This window comes from Papio anubis, chromosome 8 (assembly GCF_008728515.1).
Source record: "Papio anubis isolate 15944 chromosome 8, Panubis1.0, whole genome shotgun sequence".
NCBI classification, from domain to species: Eukaryota; Metazoa; Chordata; class Mammalia; order Primates; family Cercopithecidae; genus Papio; species Papio anubis.
The window spans coordinates 99,469,687-99,493,882 of record NC_044983.1 but is presented as its reverse complement, the minus strand read 5'-3'; the positions used below and the strand labels follow the sequence as shown (position 1 = coordinate 99,493,882).

The following is a 24,196-nucleotide window of genomic DNA, read 5'->3' as shown; positions in this document are numbered from 1 at the left end:
AGAAATAAAATCCTTTACAGATAAGCAAATGCTTAGAGATTTTGTCACCACTAGGCCTGCCTTACAAGAGACCCTGAAGGAAGCACTCAACATGGAAAGGAACAACCGGTACCAGCCATTGCAAAAACATGCCAAAATGTAAAGACCATCGAGGCTAGGAAGAAACTGCATCAACTAACGAGCAAAATAACCAGTTAATATCATAATGGCAGGATCAAGTTCACACATAACAATCTTAACCTTAAATGTAAATGGACTAAATGCTCCAATTAAAAGACACAGACTGGCAAACTGGATAAAGAGTCAAGACCCATCAGTCTGCTGTATTCAGGAGACCCATCTCACACGCAGAGACATACATAGGCTCAAAATAAAGGGATGGAGGAAGATTTACCAAGCAAATGGAGAACAAAAAAAAGCAGGGGTTGCAATCCTAGTCTCTGATAAAACAGACTTTAAACCATCAAAGATCAAAAGAGACAAAGAAGGCCATTACATAATGGTCAAGGGATCAATTCAACAGGAAGAGCTAACTATCCTAAATATATATGCACCCAATACAGGAGCACCCAGATTCATAAAGCAAGTCCTTAGAGACTTACAAAGAGACTTAGACTCCCATACAATAATAATGGGAGACTTCAACACTCCACTGTCAACATTAGACAGATCAACGAGACAGAAAGTTAACAAGGATGTCCAGGAATTGAACTCATCTCTGCAGCAAGCAGACCTAATAGACATCTATAGAACTCTCCACCCCAAATCAACAGAATATACATTCTTCTCAGCACCACATCGTACTTATTCCAAAATTGACCACGTAATTGGAAGTAAAGCACTCCTCAGCAAATGTACAAGAACAGAAATTATAACAAACGGTCTCTCAGACCACAGTGCAATCAAACTAGAACTCAGGACTAAGAAACTCAATCAAAACCGCTCAACTACATGGAAACTGAACAACCTGCTCCTGAATGACTACTGGGTACATAACGAAATGAAGGCAGAAATAAAGATGTTCTTTGAAACCAATGAGAACAAAGATACAACATACCAGAATCTCTGGGACACATTTAAAGCAGTGTGCAGAGGGAAATTTATAGCACTAAATGCCCACAAGAGAAAGCAGGAAAGATCAAAAATTGACACTCTAACATCGCAATTAAAAGAACTAGAGAAGCAAGAGCAAACACATTCCAAAGCTAGCAGAAGGCAAGAAATAACTAAGATCAGAGCAGAACTGAAGGAGATAGAGACACAAAAAACCCTCCAAAAAATCAATGAATCCAGGAGTTGGTTTTTTGAAAAGATCAACAAAATTGACAGACCACTAGCAAGACTAATAAAGAAGAAAAGAGAGAAGAATCAAATCGACGCAATTAAAAATGATAAAGGGGATATCACCACCGACCCCACAGAAATACAAACTACCATCAGAGAATACTATAAACACCTCTACGCAAATAAACTGGAAAACCTAGAAGAAATGGATAATTTCCTGGACACTTACACTCTTCCAAGACTAAACCAGGAAGAAGTTGAATCCCTGAATAGACCAATAGTAGGCTCTGAAATTGAGGCAATAATTAATAGCCTACCAACCAAAAAAAGTCCAGGACCAGATGGATTCACAGCTGAATTCTACCAGAGGTATAAGGAGGAGTTGGTACCATTCCTTCTGAAACTATTCCAATCAATAGAAAAAGAGGGAATCCTCCCTAACTCATTTTATGAGGCCAACATCATCCTGATACCAAAGCCTGGCAGAGACACAACAAAAAAAGAGAATTTTAGACCAATATCCCTGATGAACATCGATGCAAAAATCCTCAATAAAATACTGGCAAACCGGATTCAACAACACATCAAAAAGCTTATCCACCATGATCAAGTGGGCTTCATCCCTGGGATGCAAGGCTGCTTCAACATTCGCAAATCAATAAACATAATCCAGCATATAAACAGAACCAAAGACAAGAACCACATGATTATCTCAATAGATGCAGAAAAGGCTTTTGACAAAATTCAACAGCCCTTCATGCTAAAAACGCTCAATAAATTCGGTATTGATGGAACGTACCTCAAAATAATAAGAGCTATTTATGACAAACCCACAGCCAATATCATACTGAATGGGCAAAAACTGGAAAAATTCCCTTTGAAAACTGGCACAAGACAGGGATGCCCTCTCTCACCACTCCTATTCAACATAGTGTTGGAAGTTCTGGCTAGGGCAATTAGGCAAGAGAAAGAAATCAGGGGTATTCAGTTAGGAAAAGAAGAAGTCAAATTGTCCCTGTTTGCAGATGACATGATTGTATATTTAGAAAACCCCATTGTCTCAGCCCAAAATCTCCTTAAGCTGATAAGCAACTTCAGCAAAGTCTCAGGATACAAAATTAATGTGCAAAAATCACAAGCATTCTTATACACCAATAACAGACAAACACAGAGCCAAATCATGAATGAACTTCCATTCACAATTGCTTCAAAGAGAATCAAATACCTAGGAATCCAACTTACAAGGGATGTAAAGGACCTCTTCAAGGAGAACTACAAACCACTGCTCAGTGAAATAAAAGAGGACACAAACAAATGGAAGAACATACCATGCTCATGGATAGGAAGAATCAATATCGTGAAAATGGCCATACTGCCCAAGGTAATTTATAGATTCAATGCCATCCCCATCAAGCTACCAATGAGTTTCTTCACAGAATTGGAAAAAACTGCTTTAAAGTTCATATGGAACCAAAAAAGAGCCCGCATCTCCAAGACAATCCTAAGTCAAAAGAACAAAGCTGGAGGCATCACGCTACCTGACTTCAAACTATACTACAAGGCTACAGTAACCAAAACAGCATGGTACTGGTACCAAAACAGAGATATAGACCAATGGAACAGAACAGAGTCCTCAGAAATAATACCACACATCTACAGCCATCTGATCTTTGACAAACCTGAGAAAAACAAGAAATGGGGAAAGGATTCCCTATTTAATAAATGGTGCTGGGAAAATTGGCTAGCCATCAGTAGAAAGCTGAAACTGGATCCTTTCCTTACTCCTTATACGAAAATTAATTCAAGATGGATTAGAGACTTAAATGTTAGACCTAATACCATAAAAATCCTAGAGGAAAACCTAGGTAGTACCATTCAGGACATAGGCATGGGCAAAGATTTCATGTCTAAAACACCAAAAGCAACGGCAGCAAAAGCTAAAATTGACAAATGGGATCTAATTAAACTAAAGAGCTTCTGCACAGCAAAAGAAACTACCATCAGAGTGAACAGGCAACCTACAGAATGGGAGAAAATTTTTGCAATCTACTCATCTGACAAAGGGCTAATATCCAGAACCTACAAAGAACTCCAACAAATTTACAAGAAAAAAACAAACAACCCCATCAAAAAGTGGGCAAAGGATATGAACAGACATTTCTCAAAAGAGGACATTCATACAGCCAACAGACATATGAAAAAATGCTCATCATCACTGGCCATCAGAGAAATGCAAATCAAAACCACAATGAGATACCATCTCACACCAGTTAGAATGGCGATCATTAAAAAGTCAGGAAACAACAGGTGCTGGAGAGGATGTGGAGAAATAGGAACACTTTTACACTGTTGGTGGGATTGTAAACTAGTTCAACCATTATGGAAAACAGTATGGCGATTCCTCAAGGATCTAGAACTAGATGTACCATATGACCCAGCCATCCCATTACTGGGGATATACCCAAAGGATTATAAATTATGCTGCTATAAAGACACATGCACACGTATGTTTATTGCAGCACTATTCACAATAGCAAAGACTTGGAATCAACCCAAATGTCCATCAGTGACAGATTGGATTAAGAAAATGTGGCACATATACACCATGGAATACTATGCAGCCATAAAAAAGGATGAGTTTGCGTCCTTTGTAGGGACATGGATGCAGCTGGAAACCATCATTCTTAGCAAACTATCACAAGAACAGAAAACCAAACACCGCATGTTCTCACTCATAGGTGGGAACTGAACAACGAGATCACTTGGACTCAGGAAGGGGAACATCACACACCGGGGCCTATCATGGGGAGGGGGGAGGGGGGAGGGATTGCATTGGGAGTTATACCTGATGTAAATGACGAGTTGATGGGTGCAGCAGACTAACATGGCACAAGTATACATATGTAACAAACCTGCATGTTATGCACATGTACCCTACAACTTAAAGTATAATAATAATAAATAAATTTAAAAAAAAAAAAAAAATAAAGTAATTGTAAAGAAAAAAAAAAAAAAAAAGAAACTATACTTGACTTAATGAATGAAATGCCTCACTGAATACACAACTATTTCTGAAATTTAAAAAAGTGAAAGGCTGTTATTCCTATGCAATTTATTTTGTTGAAAGTTTAAGAATTTAATCACCATTATTAACATTTCATTTTAGGGTTTATAATAAATTGAATGCAATTTGAAATACATTTATAATCTTAGCTTCAGATCAGTACTCTTACATTTTGTTACTACAGAATAATTATTAGAAAATATTATGCAGTAATATTCTGAGGCAATGCATCTAGTTATTTTCAATTTACAAAGATATATTGACTTGCAGATGTTATACTATTAGAGTTAAATATTTGCAATCCTTCAATGTAAGCTTGAAAAGTTATTAAAGCTTAAAAATTAAAAATGTAGTTATTAAAGCTTATACTTTAATGTAGATGAAAAATTTAAATGATTATAAGAATTGAATAAAAACACTGTAAGCATATTGATATTTTAATCTATCATTTCTGCAGCAACTATGCTAATAATTAAGACATGGATATCTAATCCATCAATACCAAAAAAAAAAAGGCAATTGCCAGATTTCTCAAAGTCAGTGTTGAGTTCCTAGAATCTTACTTTGGCTAACAGGAATATTAATGGTTAACATTTATGAACAAATTTCTAATGGGTTTAAATACTACTAATGTTATTTAATACAATGAAAAGATTAATAAAATGTTTTATAGTATAATTTACATATTCCTTAAGGAAAATAATAGTACCTAATCCTTTCAACATCTTTTTATTCTCTTCTTCATCTGTCATGTTCCTTTTTTCTGTGTTTCCATATAGTAACAACAAACTGACAATGTTTTTAAATTGTACTAAAGGCAAAGAAACCTTTCAATACAAGATGAATACATGATATATTGATTTAATACCAAATTGTGTAATAACCACAAATTGAGAAACAACTAGTATATAGCAAATGAAATGCAGATATAAATGGAACATGACAAACTCTTAATGCAGAAAGGAATACTATTTAAAATGCCAAAATAGAATTTCTCTTTGGTGTTGTTTTTACCTTAAAGGTAAATAATAATTTCAAAATAACAGTAAAAGTATTTTAAACACATTTGAAGAACATGAAAATTACTTTTCAGTTCAAACAACATTGACAAAAACTAGGAATTCTAATATCAGAACAATTTATTTGTCAGAGACAAATTCAGGTCTTTATCTAAATTTATTCAATTTAACTATTCAAGCCACATTAAAATAAAATATGTACAAAATAGATTATGAAAATATATTTTCCTTGTGGTTAATTTTTTGTATGCCATTAATCCATTATCTAATCTTATAATGTGGTAGAAAGACTGAAAACTGGATTTAAAAAAATCACTGAATTGTTTACATATCTTCTTGTGGCTCTCAACAAAATTTGATAGTGGGAGTAGTCTCTTCTATTTGAAAAAAAACCCACAATTTGGGATCAGCAGTGTAGGGCTGGAGCATAAAAGCTTTATGAAAAAATGAAGAATTATACTAATAAAAGTAGAACTATTATATATGTACATATTACATGTATGTATATTATATATATATATGTGTGTGTGTGTATATGTCAGTGGGTTCAAGCATAACTAAGGCCAATTCCAAAATGATAGTCCCTGATGCAATTCTTTCTTCCAATCCTGTTTTCATGTTTTAAAAACTGCGAAACATATCATAAATACAGAAATGTGTAAGATACATGCTCAATTAAAAGATAATTTTAAAATTAATATCTTTGCAATCACCTCCCAAGTAAAGAGTAGTCTTCTTTAAAGAAGTTATAGGCAGGTAGGATTTGGCCCAACTGGGAAAAATCTTTATAATAATTACAAATGTCCAAGAATATGAACTGCCTCATAAGGTAGAGGGGCTCTGAACTGTTCAAGCAGATTGGACATCAACTGTCAGTGATATCGTATAGCGTTAGAGCATTCATCACATTTAGATACAAACTGGAATAGAATTCTCATGTCAAGGCCAGAAAATTTATGTTTTTAGAAAGCTCCCTCAGTGTTTTGTTCATGAGCCTGATTTGAGAACCAGTGATATAGGAAAAGTCCTAGTTTAGTTCAGAGTACTAGATAGTTAACTTCTAAAGTCCTTTCCAATGATGGCCTATGGTTTTCTGGATATTATAATCTAATTATGAAAGAGAAGTACTATGTTACAATTTTAAGAATGAATCATTAGCAGAAAAGAATGATCAAAAGGAATATGATGACTATATTTCACCACAGTTAAAGGATTAATGAAAAAGGCACTACATTTTACCTAATACTTTGATATTTAAATTTGATTTTTAGAATTATCTTTCTCATTTATTGTCTGAGTTCAGTAGTTTTAATGAAAAACTGAAGTTTTAAAAGTGACTGAAATAGGGATTCATTCTTTCTTCAACAGGTATTTGCTGAGCACCTATGCTGTGCTAGGCAGTGTTCCAGGCACTGGGGATACAGCAGTGCTCAGAACAGATGAAGACTTTGCTCCCATGAAGCTAAAATTTCAGTATGCCCTAAATACTGTTCTCTGAAAGAAGCATGCCTGAAACACAAGTTCTTTTTCTTTTGTAGTTATAATCATTTATATAGATTGAACCTAAATTCTAAATTTATTTAGTTAGAGCAGCAACAGAATCTTAAACCAGGAGAATCCCCATCTCAGAATGTAAATAATAAAATCTGGTCTGTCAGTCTCTCAAGTTTGCTGTTAACATCTCATGATACATACATATATCATATATGTATGCATATATCATATATGTATTAGGTATTATATAGAAATATATCTATACAGTATATGAATATCATGTTATACATATATACATATATTACATATGCATGAGCTATAAAATCAGTTTTTAGCCAGAAAAGCACCCTACAAATGAGATATTGACATTACTATTTGTTAAAATCATGATTAAAATAAAATGGTGAAGACTCTGAAAGTATAACAGGAAATGAGGTAGCAATATTTTATCTTAACAAAAGTCTCTAAATATCTCCTTATAATAGTCACTCATTATTACATTGAGTGACCTTGAATATCTTATTTGACAAATATAAGAGAATTTGTTCATTTTGTGTAATATGTAAAATTAATTCTTTTAATGAAGAGGGTATATTCCAATTAATAGCAGAAATAGGAAACTTTAATGATGTGCTGAAATATTAGATATGGGAATAATGGACTCATAATCATTAAATAACAATGTAAAACCAACCTGGAAATGAAAATGACAAAGACAGAAATAAACAGACATTAGGGCAAGAATAGGATAGAGCAATTCAGAAAGAGGGAAACTGGGAGACAGTCTTCTAAGCATGTGCTAGATTAGAGCATGGTATATACACATGTATATATAGACACACATATGCATGCATGTACACATGTATCTATGACATAAAGGGAGCTCTAGAGCTGTAATCTCCTTTATTACAGCTAATGGTTCCAAGTCAATGTATTGTTGGAAGCACAGAAAAAGACAGACAGATAGACAACGGGAGGTTGGGCGTGGTGGCTCATGCCTGTAATACTAGCACTTTGGGAGGCTGAGGCGGGCGGATCATGAGGTCAAGAGATGGAGACCATCCTGGCCAACACGGTGAAACCCCATCTCTTAGTAAATACAAAATTTAGCCAGGCATGGTTGCAGGCACTTGCAGTCCCAGCTGCTGGGGAAGCTGAGGCAGGAGAATCACTTGAACCTGTGAGACAGGTTGCAGTGAGCCGAGATCACGCCACTGCACTCCAGCCTGGGCGACAGAGTGAGACTCCGTCTCAAAAACAAACAAACAAACAAACAAAAGAAAATGGGCCACTTGTCAATTCAATCTCTCTATACTGTGGCTTAATTGCTTTGTTTGAAGTGATTCCCCAAACAATAGACAGAGTGAATTTTTAAAATATATATGGGAAGTCAGCAAAAATGATCAATTCTCATAATATTTGTTGAACTATATAAACTATTTTTATATTCCCTCTATTAGAGTCATTGCTTGAGAGAGAAATCTCATCTTGTATTCCTTGGATAATATTTTTCCTCTTTGCTGGATTTGTTAATCCTTACTTGATTTTACAATTCATTTCCTAGTTCCATCTGTCAGCTTCTTTAGAGATAATATCAATCCCTACAGTAAGTTTTTTCAGTTACAAAGATCTTTTCTAGACAACCCCATATTTTGTACCATAATTTTATGCTTAAACTCAGCAAGAATAAAAATATTTATTTTACTGAAAGAATAGAAGCCAAAGTTTGAAATGAAAAACTAAAGCATGTCAATGAGTTTTAAGCACATTCCCTGAATAACTGAAAATATTACACTAAAATAGTTCCACCATAAACAAAGTTTGGAAAATGCTGGTTTAAATACAACTTTATTATAGCGCTTCTCAGAGTGTTCAGGTATGCTATGAATCTTGATGAGAAGGACTGTATGTGTAGTAGTTCCCAAATTTATTTGATAGTGGAATAACTTTTTTAAAGCATCAGTGCATGGGATTAACTTTCTGAAAATACACTTGAAAAGCACTGATTTAAAAGATTCAATTTTATATTTCTAAGTATTCATACCTCATATTCTTACCTTGTTGACTGATTTTAGCTAGAGGCCCTCTCAGATTCACATAGCTGGAATATTTTAAAAAGACTAAACAAGAGAACCCATGAGACTCATGTGCAAAATAATATGTAATGTTTTAATTACTGTATTTCTTACAATTTAAAAACCTCATGCTTGGTGTGGATCAAGGATAATAAAAACTGTTTAAGCTTCTCAAATATGTTCTTAAGCTATTAATTCAGAAAAAGACTTTTTAATGGTTAGAGGCAGCTAGAAATTACAGATTTTCTTTTGAGAATGTTTTTCTGCCTTATATAGGGCTGAGTTTCACTTATCTTTTCTCATACAGTTTATGTCTTCAAAAGGTATTCTGTAGTGAAGTGGAAGGAACCCTGAACTTTGGTTACAAACGTATGATTTGTATCACTACTTTGACACTGATGTAATACTGGGCAATTTAGATAACCTCTTACTTATAACATCAGTTTTCCATCAATCTGAGCTTCAAAGAGAGCTTTAAGTGAAAATCTTAAGAGGATTATAAAATGCTTTATCAATGGGAAGTATTATTTTCAAATCAATCTAATTACTTTTTATCCTTTTTTTTTTTTTTTTGAGACGGAGTCTCGCTCTGTCGCCCAGGCTGGAGTGCAGTGGCGCGATCTCGGCTCACTGCAAGCTCCGCCTCCCGGGTTCACGCCATTCTCCTGCCTCAGCCTCCTGAGTAGCTGGGACTACAGGCGCCTGCCACCACGCCCGGCTAGTTTTTTGTATTTTTAGTAGAGACGGGGTTTCACCATGTCAGCCAGGATGGTCTCGATCTCCTGACCTCATGATCCACCCGCCTCGGCCTCACAAAGTGATGGGATTACAGGCATGAGCCACCACGCCCGGCCACTTTTTATACTTTTTATTCTATATTGTAATCATTTGTTCACTTATCCATCTCCCTTCTAGACTTTATGCTCTTTGGGGAAAGGGATAGGTTTTGTTAACAACTATTTTCCCTATTTTGGCACAGGGTCTAGAATACAGATGTTAAAAATTATTTGCTGAATAAAATGAAGGCAATTTAAGAAATGAAATAATTTTAATTCCATAACCACTAAAGGTCAACCATATCAAACTATGAAACAAACCTTATAAACATTGTCCACAATCTCTACCCTATTACTTTGTGAAATTATAATGAAATCTTTTGGTACTTCAGAAAATATTTTCTCTTGTATGAAATGCAAAATGGATCTATCCTATTCTGAATTGTCATCTGGCAAAGTGTGAGGAAAGTTTCTATGGAATGTGCAGTTCTAAAAAGCTAAAATATGTGAGAATTTTATAAATTTAGTTTTCCTCTCTCTGATTTTTTTTTTTAAACCCATCTCTACTATTTATGAAATGCTTGTCATGTGCCAGAAAGTGTTAAGTGCCTTAAGGGCATTATTGCATTGAGTTCTCATGACAACCCTCTAAGAAAATTACTATTATTATCCCCAGCATATGAAGAGAGTGGCTTTTATTTTCCCAAGTTTATATTGTTAGAAACTGGCAGAGCAAGGACTCAATCGAGTTCTGTCTGAATACAGAGTTAACTTTTAATCATTATGCTATATTACCTCTCATGCATGTTTTTGGGGGACTTAAAGCATTACTTCTTTTTTTTTTTTGAGATGGAGTCTCACTTTGCCGCCCAGGCTGGAGTGCAGTGGCACAATGTCGGCTCACTGCAAGCTCCGCCTCCTAGGTTCACGCCATTCTCCTGCCTCAGCCTCCCAAGTGGCTGGGTCTACAGGTGCCCGCCACCACACCCGGCTAATTATTTATATTTTTAGTAGAGACAGGGTTTCACCATGTTAGCTAGGATGGTCTCGATCTCCTGACCTCGTGATCCGCATGCCTCGGCCTCCCAAAGTGCTGGGATTACAGGCAGTATTATTTCTTATAATACTAAAAATTCACATGATGAAAAATGATGAAGACTCATTGTATGCTTACTATGAGTCAGTGTAACATGGCATCAAGTTCTCATTCACAGCTTAGCAATGCAAGCCAGTCTAACCCTCAACGTGCCAGATCAGAACTCTCAGTCTCTATATATGACAGGTGTACCATACAAGGTAGCAATTCACACTGTGATATACAGAAATAGTAAAAGAAAGTTGAGTAAATAATAGACTATCTAGAAATACACAGTTGTCTTCAGACAACTATGTATCTATTCAAAATATTTTCACAGAAAGTCCCAGAAGACTAATTCTACAAATTTTCTTATTTTTGCTTCTCCAAATGATAATTACATTATATCTAAAAATCCTGTATGAAATCTAACAAGAGTGGGAGAAAACCATAAGAAAAGATAACAAAAGGCTTGGTATGGTGGGTTATGCCTGTAATCCAAGCACTCTGGGAGGCCAAGGTGGGAGGATCATTTGAGGACAGGAGTTTGAGACCAGCCTGGGCACACAGCAAAATCCAATCTCAACAGAAATGAAAATTAAAAAAAAATAGCCAGACATGGTGGTGCATGCCTGTAGTCCTAGCTACTTGGGAGGCTGAGGCAGGAAGATCACTTGAGCCAAGGAGTTGGAGGCTGCAGTGAGCTATGATCATGCCACTGTACTACAGCCTGGGTGATAAAACAAGACCCTTGTCTCTTAAATAAAAAAAAGAAAAAATAACAAAAAACACCATTAGAATTTAAACATTAAGCAAACTCATACCAATCTTTGAATATGCCCCAAAAGTGTAAAGAGTGTAAATAGTGTAAAGAGAGTTCTGTTGAAAGATGAAAAGATGAGGGGAATGACTATTCATCATATATCAGTAAATCAACCAACCAACCAACCAACCAAATTGTTCCTAAATGGAATACATATGAGCCATGAAATATATTACTATGAAGTAATTTCCACTGATTCCTGAAATAGAAGTTGATTTCCATTGTGGGGGGCAGGGGAAAGACCACCTGGACTATTTATTTATTTATTTATTTATTATTGAGACAGGATCTCTCTCTGTTGCCCAGACTGGAATGCAATGGTTTGATCATGGCTCACTGCAGGCTTGAACTCCTGAGCTCAAGCTATCCTCTTGCCTCAGCCTCGGCATGTGTGATCACAGGGTAATTTTTAAAAAGTTTTTGTAGAGATGGAGTCTTGCTCTGTTGCCCAGGATGGTCTTGAGCTGCTGGGCTCAAGCAGTCCTCTTGCCTTGGCCTCCCAAAGTGCTAGGATTACATGTGTGAGCCACCAATACCAGCCTGTCCTGGACTATTTAAAAACTTTTGTCAAAGAAGACTGTGACGAGCATATTGGGTATTGCATTATGTCAGAAGTACTATGTTGGAAGCTCTATTCTTTTGGAGCTCTTCACACCTGTAAACTTCCTCTGTTTTACTGCAATCTAATTTATTCATATACAAACTTTTATTGAGTCCCTACTATGTATGAAATATCGTAGATACTGGGAGGCAGAAAAATAAAGATAAAAATGAGAGATATACTATACTCAACTAATCAACCATGATAGATTAATTATATACTTAAATAACTGTATCATAGGAAGAAAATGGGTATCACAAGAGAAACTATTATTTTAAAAGAATATTATATATAATCTGTGAAGTAAGAGAAGAGAAGGTGCGTCATGGAAGAATTCACATGTCAGTTGAATGGTGAAGGATGAGTAGGTACTTTACTCATAAAGAAACCAGAAGCCACATTTCAGGTAGAAGAGACAACGTGAACATATGCACAAGGAACAAAGGCAAGATCCTGGAATGAGAGGGGTCAAGAAGAAGTGGAAAGGGTTGAAGTCAAGATATGGCTAAAAAATAAAGACTGGAATTGTTTCTTCCTTAAAATCCTAAAGTCTCAAGCCAGGTGTTCTTGGATTTTTTTTTTTTTTTCACTTTTGTATCCTGAAGATTAGATTCCATTTTTTCTGTATGGAGAATCAGAATTTGAAAATAAAGTCATACTATAGTACCACACTATACTGATGTCATGGCATCTAACAATAATACTCATGCATGAAAGTTTTTTTTATTTCAAACTTTTTCTTTTACTATATCTATAAAATTCGAACTTCTGTATGTTAAATTTGTTTATCATGAGGGATAAACATGATTATGAGGGAGTCACTGGTCAGAATACTGCATTTAGTTTGAATAACAGCTATAGATTAATTGTACTTATTTGCTTTTTTTTTTTTTTTTTTGAGACAGAGTCTTGCTCTGTCACCTAGGCTGGAGTGCAGTGGCACGATCTCGGCTCACTGCAAGCTCTGCCTCCTGGGTTCACGCCATTCTCCTGCCTCAGCCTCCTGATTAGCTGGGACTACAGGCGCCCGCCACCTCGCCCGGCTAATCTTTTTGTATTTTTAGTAGAGACAGGGTTTCACCATGTTAGCCAGGATGGTCTCGATCTCTGACCTTGTGATCTGCCCGCCTCGGCCTCCCAAAGTGCTGGGATTACAGGTGTAAGCCACCGCGCCTGGCCCTTATTTGCTTTTAAAAATAAATATTGAATGTAATGGAAGCTACTGCAGTATTTTTTTCTACTGTAATTATTTCATACAGTATAATTCATTCCAATTTCATGATTTCTCTACTTTCATACTAAATTCATTTTACTCCTTAATGTATAATCAGTGGGGAAAATGTTAGAAATTAAATGTGAAAAGAGCAAAGAAATGCATTTTATCCCTATAGCAGACAAGTTAATAGAAATAATATTTACCTGTAGATTAATAGTAATGCCATAAAACAGAAGTTGAATATATTAATGAATGATAATGGGCATTTTTAATGTATATAACTCTAAATTGTTATTTTTTCTATAAGGAAATTAATCAGTAAAAAATAATCTGTGCAGGCATCTCTGAATAAGGAGAGAATAACCAGTTACCACAGAAATACAAATAAATAGAAGTTACTAACTATATTACAAAGTAAAACTCTACAAGTCTCTTAAAACTTATGTAAGATATGAGAATGAATTTTAGGCTGGGGGGCTCATGCCTATAATCCCAGCACTCTGGGAGCCTTCAGTGAGAGGATTGTCTGTGGTCAGGAGTTTAAGACAAGTCTGGGTAGGTAACATAATGAGACACTGTCTGTACTAAAATGTTATGTTTTCTTTTCTTCTTTTCTCTTTTCTTTTTCTTTTTTTTTTTTTTTTTTTTTTGTGATGGAGTCTTGCTCTGTCACCCAGGCTGGAGTGCAGTGGTGCAATCGCGGCTCACTGCAACCTCTGCCTCCCTGTTCAAGCGATTCTCCTGCCTCAGCCTCCCAAGTGACTGGGACTACTGGTGCGTGCCACCATACCCGGCTAATTTTTTTTTTTTTGTATTTTTAGTGGAGACGGGGTTCCACCGTGTTAGCCAGGATGGTCTCGATCTCCTGACCTCATGATCTGCCCACCTTGGCCTCCCAAAGTGCTGGGATTACAGGCATGAGCCACCGTGTCCGGCCTTCTAAAACTTTTTTAAAAAATTAGCCAGGCATGGTGGCATGTACCTGTATAGTACCAGTTACTTGGGAGACTGAGGTAGGAGGATTGCTTGAGCCTAGAAGGTCGAGGTTGAAGTGAGCTATGATAGCACCACTACACTTTAGTCTGGATGACAAAATGAGACTCTGTATTAAAACTTTTTTTTAAAATTGACACTGATGTCCAATTTCATATCAATGAAGAGAGATATGGCATCGAATTAGAAATACAATCAGTTACTAGAAATGATCACCCTGAAAGTGTGGCGACACCAATAGCAAGGGGAACCCTTTCCACTATGCACAATGCAATATCAACTTTTATCTTATCTTAATTAAAACCTGGTTCTTCCTTGAACACGCTGTTTCCCCTGAGGTTCTTTCTAGTAACAAATACTTATCCTTCTTCCTAGGTTGTAATATTTCTGGCTAGTTGCTACTTTTTCTTGAATACTTACCTTCCACTTTTATTTAAAAGTTTAAATTTCTTCATAGTTTATGACAACTGGCTATGCTAACTTATACCTCTGCCCCTCCCGAAGCCCCACCACTTTTATTCCCTTTCTGGTATCTAATGGTCATTGCTTCATTTACTGAAGTCCTTGAGAGCTGGCTTAGACTTTTCTTCAATTCTCAATTTTACCACAATCCTAAAGGACTTAAATAGCCGTTACAAAAACCTAACCAACTACCCAATAATCCCAAACCTACATAAATTCAGTTATCTTCATATTTATCTTCTCTTCCGTTAACACTTTATTCACTCCAATGCTGTGTCATATAATTTTTCAACTAATAGAATAGCATCTACATAAAATCTTACATTTCAAAGACATGTTCTCTCTCTCTCTCTCTCTTTTTATTTTTTTCTTGAGACAGGGTCTCACTCTGTCAACCAGGTTGGAGTGCAGTGGTGCAAGCTCAGCTCACTGCAGCCTTCACCTCACTGGTTCAAGGGATCCTCCCATCTCAGCCTCCCAAGTAGCTAAGTCCACAGGTGTACACCACTATGCCTGCCTAATTTTTGTATTTTTTGAAGAGGCTGGTCTCAAATTCCTGGAGTCAAGCTATCTAACTGCCTTGACCTTCCAAAGTGCTGGGATTACAGACATAAGCCATCACACAAGCCTCAAAGACACATTATAACTAAAATCTCTTACCTCCCTGAACCCTATTTTTACTATATCATATAATTTTCCAATTCTTGGATTTCATCTATTTTATCCTACTTCATCAGTTCCCACATGAACTTGTCTTCCTTCTTATTTAGCATTGACATTTATACAACCACTCTCAGTTTCCTTCTACTGCTTTTTTTTCAACAACCCCATCCATGAAAACTGCACTCATCAATAAATGCTATAGTGTGACTTAACTGTTTCTACACTTTACCTGTCTCAATGCTGCTGAGAAAGATCACACTGCTCTCTCATGCTGGTGTCTCTTGAAACTGTTTGTCTCCAACTTGCAGAACTATTCAACCACCCTTTAATTTGTCCATGGTCAGCTACTTCTCGTATTTTCTTCAGTAGTTAATCCAAATCTTCAAATCCCCAACTCAACTTTTAAACTCTTATATTCCTACCTTGTATGTGATTGAGAAAATTGAGGCCATCAGGCAGTATTAACCAACCTCCCAACTCCTTATCTAATAACATCTATTTTCATATTTGTTTTTCCTTTTTCAAGCCAGTTTATCCAGCTATGTTTCTGATCCCATTTCCTCCATCTTCAGGTTCTTACTCTAGTAGATGTGCCTTCTCAGTCCTCTATCTACAGACAGATCTTTTCTTCAGACCATGTATGTTACCTGTTCTCAAATTTCTCACTTGCAGGGTCCCATATAGTGACTATGAAGTCATGAGTACACTCAAGTTTACCACATAGGAAAATAATATGATGGCGTATCAACATTTAACCTAGTAATTTTCCTAAATTTTTGAGAATAATATATGTAATTATTAACTGAGAATCTTCAATATGTAGACAGTTCACAATTTTAATGCCAATGATTATATTTATGTCCAAAGAATAAATTTTGGACAGTAATGGAAAGGAAAAAAAATCACCTTTTCTTGAGCATAAGGTCTGTGTTTTATTCATCTTCAGCACTCTGGAAATTTAAAAATATATGCACTAATGAAAAAAATAGAAAAAAGATGAATGAATATTTTAGGGAAGGGAGGCTGGAAGGAGTATTAGAATAAAAGAAAAGATGCTTAACAAACTAAACCCTAAACAAAATATTGTTTGCATATTATCACCACTAAAATCATATTTATAGAAGAAGCAACATAGACTATAGATTCTCCTTCCCCCACTTTTTTTGGAGACTTTCTTTTTGGCATTTAAAAAAGATATAATTCATAGGTGATAAAATACACCCTTTTAAAGTATATGATTCAGTAGCTTTTAGAACATTCACAAAGTTGTGTGACTATCACCACTATCTATTTTGACATTTCATCAGCCCAAAAATGAACTCTGTATCTATTAGTAGTCATTCTCCAGTCTTCTTTCCCCTTAACCCCTGGCAACAAGTAATCTACTTTTTTTTTCTAAGGATTCTCCTATTCTGGACATTTCATATAAATGGAATAATACAATATATGGCCTTTTGTGCCTTTCTTCTTTTACTTAGTGTAAGTTTTGCAAACTTCATCCATGTTGTAGTATGAATCAGTGGTTCGATCCCTTCTACAGCTGAATAATATTCCATTGTATGGATATACCACATTGCTTATTTATTTACCAAAGCAGAGATCTTTTTCTCTGATGTTTTCACAAATTAACTACTTCAGAGGAACTGACTACTCATATTTTATGCTATTATCCTAATGAGCTTGTGATATGGTTTGCCTGTGTCACCACCCAAACCTCATCTTGAATCACAGCTCCCATAATCTCCATATGTCATTAGAGGGATTGGGTGGGAGGTAACTGAATTATGGGGACAGGTTTTTCCCATGCTGCTCTTGCGATAGTGAATACATCTCTTGAGATCTGATGGTTTTATAAAGGGCGTTTCCCTTGCACATGGTCTCTTACCTGCTGCTGTGTAAAATGTGCCTTGCTCCTCCTTCACCTTCCTCCATGATTGTGAGGCCTCCCTAGGCACGTGGAACTATGAGTCATTTAAACCTCTTTTTCTTTATAAATTATCCATCTCAGGTATTTCTTCATAGCAGTATGAAAATGGACTAATACAGCTTAGATTTGTGTTATTTTTTAAGATAAGAATTTCCTATTAAACTAATCTCCATGAGAGATAATATCTCAAATTATGAAGGAGAAATGGGATTATGGAGAAATAAACATATTTCAGAGGCAATTAAGCATTAGAATTAACAAGATTTGGTGAATGGAGGGAAAGAATTGTGCCAGTGGAGAAGAACTAATCAAGAGTGATGCTCAGGCTTCTGGTTTGAGCAGGTGCAAAGATACCAGGCCTTGCACTGAGAGTAAGTGTATAGAAGAAGGAATAAGTTATTTATTTTGGCTGCTGGTTTGGTGAGAGGTATAATGAATTTAATTTTACATGCTGAGCTTAGCATGCCCCTTGGACACACAGGAAGATGTCGAGAACCCAAGTGGACAGATCTGGCAGATACTTAGGAAGGAGAACTGGGTTGAAAGTATAGATTTGGAAGTTATCAATACATACATGCTACTTGAAGCCATGAAGCAGAATGCACCATCAAGATAATAGGTATAGATAGTGAAGAAAAGAGGGCCCAGGATGGGATCCTGGAAAATGTCAACATGGAGGACATACAGAAAGCTCACAAAGAAGATAGAGGTGGCCAGAGTATACGGAGACCTAAGAGACAATCATAAAAGCCAAGAGGGCAAACAAAATGTTTCAAGAAGAGACTGGCAATGAGATCAAATCCTAAATAAAGTTTGCCTGATAAAATATAAAAACGGCTAACTAAATTTAGCAGCATACATAATTTCAGTTATGTAACAAAAACTTACATAACTTGTAATTGTAATAAAATAGAATTAGAAAAACAAACCCTCAAAAAGGAGGCAAACAAGAGAGTAGATTTTAGGTACCCCTAACACACAAAATAAAAGAAAGAAAGAAAGGTAACTATATGAGACAATGGGTATGTTAAGTTGTTTGACTACAGTAAATGCTATGTGTATGTATAGATGTGTGTGTTTGTGTGTGTGTGTGTGTATATATATATATATCTCAAAATAAGCATATCAAAACATCATGTTTTACACCTTAAATGTGTACAACAAAAAATAGACAATGGTGAAAAATTTCAATTATTATATCTAATATGGTAGTATTAACATAGTCCAAGAAGGCCGGGCACAGTGGCTCACACCTGTAATCCCAGCACTTTGGGAGGCGGAGGCGGGTAGATCAGTTGAGGTCAGGAGTTTGAGACCAGCCCCTGGGCAACATGGCAAAACTCTGTCTCTACTAAAAATATAAAAATTAGTTGGGCATGGTGGAACATGCCTGTAATCCCAGCTACTTGGGAGGCTGAGGCAGGAGAACTGTTTGAACCTGGATGATGGAAGTTGCAGTGAGCTGAGATTGTGCCACTGCACTCTAGCCTGGGCAGCAGAGTGAGACCCTGTCTCTCTCTCTCTCTCTCTCTCTCTCTCTCTCTCTCTATATATATATATATATATATATATATATAAAGAAATTGAATGGGATTAGTATGTTTTTGGCATTTCACTTGAACTTGCCGACAGACTAGATAAAAAAGAAAATACAATGGGCTACATTGTTTTCCTATCAGTAAGACAGCTATATCAGTTCTTTAAGAGAGATAATAATAAAATCTTAAAGTTTTACCTAGATTATTCTAAAATGGATGGTAGCATAAGAGACAATATCCTCAAAAATGCTTGGATAGCTACTGTAAAAGTAATTCTATACGTCTATTGCTGTTTCTTTAAGAACTTTCCATGAGTCTCTTCTACTTAACATAGTAGAGGAGGTTCTAGCCATAAGTTAACCAACATAGTAGAGGAGATTCATTAGGCAAGAAACAGAAATAAAAGGGATTCAGATTGAAAAAGAGAAAGTAAAACTATCTTTAAATGCAGGTGATATGATCTCCTATATAGAAAATTCTAAGGAATTAACAAAAAAACTATTACAGCTAATAAATGAGTACAGCAAGGATACAAGATCAACATACACAAATTAATTGTATTTCTATACAATAGCAATGAACAATGAAAAATGAAAGTAACGAAACAATTCAATTTACAATAGCATCTAAACAAAATACTTGGAATAAATTTAACAAAAGAAGTAAAATATGTATATACTGAAAACTACAAAACATCATTGCAAGAAAGTAAAGAAGCTGGGTATGGTGGCTTACACCCATAATCCCAGCCCTTTGGGAGGCTGAGGAGGGAGGATTGCTTGAGCCCAGGGGTTCGAAACCAGCCCAGGCAACATGGCCAAACCCTGTCTCTACAGAATTTTTTTAAAAAATTAGCTGGGTGTGGTGGCATGCCCCTGGAGTTACAACTATTCAGGAGGCTGATGTGGGAGGATCACCTGAGCCTGGGGAGATAGAGGGTGCGGTGAGCCATGATTGCACCACTGTACTCCAGCCTGGGCGACACAGTGAGATGCTGTCTCAAAATAAGAGAAAAAAATGAGAAAGTAAAGAAAAAATAAATGTTTTCTGCAGATCATATGGGGCAGAAAAATAAAGAAAAAATAAATGGAACAACATTTTGTGCTCATGGATTAGAAGACTTAATATTCTTAAAATGGCAACAATCCTAAAATTGACCTAACGGAACACAATCTCTATCAAAATCCCAGAAATTTTCCCCCTGAATTGACAAGTTGAACTGAAATTTCATTAGGAAATACAAGCAACCAAAAAGAGAGGAGGAATAGCACCTACACTCTACTGGCATCATAATCACCCGTGGTGTTTTAAAAATGCAGAACCATAACTTTAGCAGTGATGTTCAAGTACTTTTAAAAAGTTCCCAGTTGAGTATTAAGCACAATCATAAAAGAGAGTAGAAGTTATTTGGGCTTATAAGATTTTCATTGGTGATAAACAGAAGATAGCCTTAGTGATAAAGAAGAAAACAACAACAAAAAAGAAAGTACAAGCCACATGTAATACTTGGTGGAGAAGCATAGCCCATCATACCCTCTGGGATGAGTTGGCACTGAAACACACTTCCAGAAAATTAAAAAAAAACAAAAACAAAAACAATAACTAAGCTTGATGGAATATTGGAATGGAATATTAAATACTGTCTGGAAACATCTACCAAATAGTAGAAACTTATGTTCAGCTGTTTGCTGTACCAGTGGTCAAAGAACCAATTACCTCTTGAATTTATGATAATAAAGGCAAATCATCAGTATAAAAGGCAATGCTCACTTTCCTGTTTGCTGCGTACTATCATCTAAGCTATGGAAAGGTGCGTGAATCATTGAAAAATCCATTCTTCTGTTTAACAAGCTAAAAAGCCTAGACAGACAAAATGGATAGGTATACACGGCAATCAGGATGACAATCTTCATATTTTAGAGTCCTAATCACAACTATTTTCAAGAGACCTCTGCTTCCCCTTTAAAATTCTATAATATAGGCATAAATAGGCTGTATATATAAAGTTATATCACATGGTTATGTAATCTGTTTTCACACTAACTCTGATCTAGAATATGTTAGCAGCAATGATTGTGAATAAATGTTTCATTAATGATTGTTTTGCTTGCCCTTCTAAAGATTATGAGATCTTTTGCTAGATAATTGAAATGGCTTAAGTCTCTTACAATCGGGTATTCATGAAAATTTGAACTGATGACAAATTTTTCCTTACAAAATTCTCTAGCTTAAAAAGAGCAATTCTCTTAAAAAAGAGTAATGATAATTCCATCGCATTTATAGATATGCCTGAGAACCATAAGAATATAGAGAAATAATTTCTTGATTTTTAGTTTGAACACAAAGTTACCAACATTGCTGATTTTGACAATACTATGCTTTTCAGTATTTTTTTTTCTATCTTCCATTGCAAATTACTTAAGATTGCCTCTCTCTGAATATTTCATCAAATATTCTTATGAATTTGTTAAGGCCATCCTGATGACACTTTGGATATGGAACTATCCTCAAACATCCATCCACACATGGCTAAGAAACTGTATCACTCTCAGGCTTAGAAATTTTAACATGTTTAATTTCATTAAACTTTTAAAATTTTTCTTTTTGATGTATGTGTAAATATAGCTAAGTATAAATATATTACTCATTACTCAACAGGAAAAATATTATATTCAAACACAACAAACTGTTTTTGAACTTACTCTTTGCTATTCATTTCTCCTTTTACATTCAGTAGACTTACTATAATGTGACTTACTATAAAATGAACATAATCATGCAGTAAGATCTGTATCATACAATTAGATTTAATTAATGAAAATAGTAATTACAATGGATTCTGTTTAGTTACTGTGTTAATTGTAAGTACTAGCATTGCTATAAATATTAAACTTTGAGGTAAGTTTTTTTTCTTCATATTAGGTTGGTGCAAAAGTAATTGTGGCTTCTGCCATTAAAATTAATGGCATTAAAAGTAATGGCCATTAAACGTAATGGCAAAAGCTGCAATTACTTTTGGACTACCCTTAATAAAATTTAGATTTCAAATAAAATATAAAAAATGTCAATCATATATAGGTTGAGCATTCCCTAATTTGAAAATCTGAAATCCTAACTGCTCCAAAATCCAAAACTTTCTGAGTGCCACAATGCACAGTAACCTTTAAATCAAAACATGACATTGTAGGGAGAGACTGAAAGCCTGCCTTTTTTTTTTTTTTTTTTTTTGCTATTGCTTAACAGCTGATATAGGTGTTCTGGTGATGCTACTATGCTGCTTAGTTCCCTGAACACATTACCCTTTCACTGCATTAATAGTTTGTCATATTTTTTACTGTTAAGTATTTATGTGTTAATACGTGCAAAAAAGTGACTATTGGTTGGGACCACAGAAATTCAGAGTCAGAAATGGCGATGATGCCAAACAACCACAGACTGTCCACACGAGTGACTGAGACAGATGTCTTTGCTTGCTTCTGATCGTTCAATGCAGACAAACTTTGTTTCATGCACAAAAGTATTAAAAATACTGGATAAAATTACCTTCAGGCTATGTGTATAAGGTGTTTATAAAACATAAATGAATTTAGTGTTTACACGTGGGTCCTATCCTCAATATATCTCGTTATATATATGCAAAAATTTCAAAATCTGAAAAAAATCCAAACTCGGAAACACGTCTGGTCCCAAGCATTTCAGATATGGACTATTCAGCCTGTATTATAGAATAAGATTATTTACAATAATGTTGTATAAGAACATAAGCTGTTATTAATATTTAAACAATCTATGATTGTGTTTATCAACTACCAAAACAAAATGATGCTTGGCATACTCAGACATATTTTCCCTCACAATAAAGACTGAGATTTATTCTAAGAAGTAAAAGCAAATTCAAAAGCCTATGTTGAAATGATTAATGAGTGCTACCAACATTTTCTTTTTCTTTTTCTCTTTTGGGGATGGAGTCTCGCTCTGTCACCAGGCTGGACTGCAGTGGCATGATCTCGGCTCACTGCAACCTCCACCTCCTGGGTTCAAGCGATTCTCCCACCTCAGCCTCCCGAGTAGCTGGGAATATGGGCACACACCCCCATGCCCAGCTAATTTTTGTATTTTTAGTAGAGATGGGGTTTCACCATGTTGGCCAGGATGGCCTTGATCTCCTGGCCTCGTGATCCTCCCACCTCAGCCTCCCAAAGTGCTGGGATTACAGGCATGAGCCACTGCACCTGGCCCCAATATTTCCTTATAAACAACTGCCGTTGATACTTCTTGCCATGTTCCAGGATATATGTTCCCTACAGAGATCAACCTGGTCTCCTCTAGTTTACAGTTCCAGAAGTATTACACAGTTACTTAAGCTAAGTGTAGTGCTTTGATGAACTGCATTTCTAGAATATACCATTTTTCCCTTTTCCTTGGAAAATAATGTGCTGTTTTTTTGAAGAAATAATGAAGCAAGTACTATTTAAAAACCAGAAACTTAAGGTTATAGTCGTCTCTGAATCTCTGCCCAGCAAGCCAGGTATGGCAGTGTGGGATCTGGGCTCCGGGCAAACACCAATGGACTCATGTGTTCTCATCTATACAGTATGTAGAAAACACATTAGAGACTCATTCTTTTCTTTGCTCTTGGAAGAAAGGAAACTCTATGTATCTTTCCAAGGACACCTTGGAAAGCTTTTCTCTGTGAATTAGTGATGAAATAATCCTATGCCCAACAAATCAGAAAAATGGTCATCTTTATTAGTAAACCAACGTAATTATCAAAAGTTAGATGAATACCAAAGACAGATTTGAAATTACTAATTTAGACTCAAATAATAAAATATGCCTTAAGATTCATTTTTGTGTTTAATGCCTGTTATAGAGAAACTGTCATAGAGCACAAATACAGTTAAATATATCTAAGATAACAAGTGAAGGGACACTGGCTAAATCACTGAATTGTATACTCAATGGGTAGAGATCTATCCCAATTATCTGTCTCACTGTGAGAAAAGTGAGAAAAGCACAATTTTAGATTGGGCTTAGATATAATAAGGCAAAATCTTGCTTATAAATAAGGTGTGCTTTTATTGAGCAGGCTTTGTACTAACACAAAATCAAATTCTGGACTACTAGAAAATTCAATCCCTCCAAAATGTACATAATTTAGAATTTTCAGTCTCATATAAATGTAA

General features: G+C 35.6%; 1 protein-coding gene across 48 annotated transcripts in view; it reads right to left on the bottom strand.

Moving 5' to 3' along the window:
* RIMS2 (regulating synaptic membrane exocytosis 2) overlaps window positions 1–24,196 on the bottom strand; it is a 507,129-nt gene that overhangs the window by 147,911 nt on the left and 335,022 nt on the right. The window contains exon 24 of one of the 48 annotated variants that reach the window (XM_031650110.1): window positions 14,486–16,518. The exons of the other annotated variants lie outside the window; for them this stretch is intronic. Within the exon in view, the coding sequence (XP_031505970.1) occupies window positions 16,488–16,518 (31 nt within the window). The 3' untranslated portion in view covers window positions 14,486–16,487. Of the gene's footprint in view, window positions 1–14,485; window positions 16,519–24,196 lie in introns of those variants that run through there. 48 annotated transcript variants of the gene reach the window in all.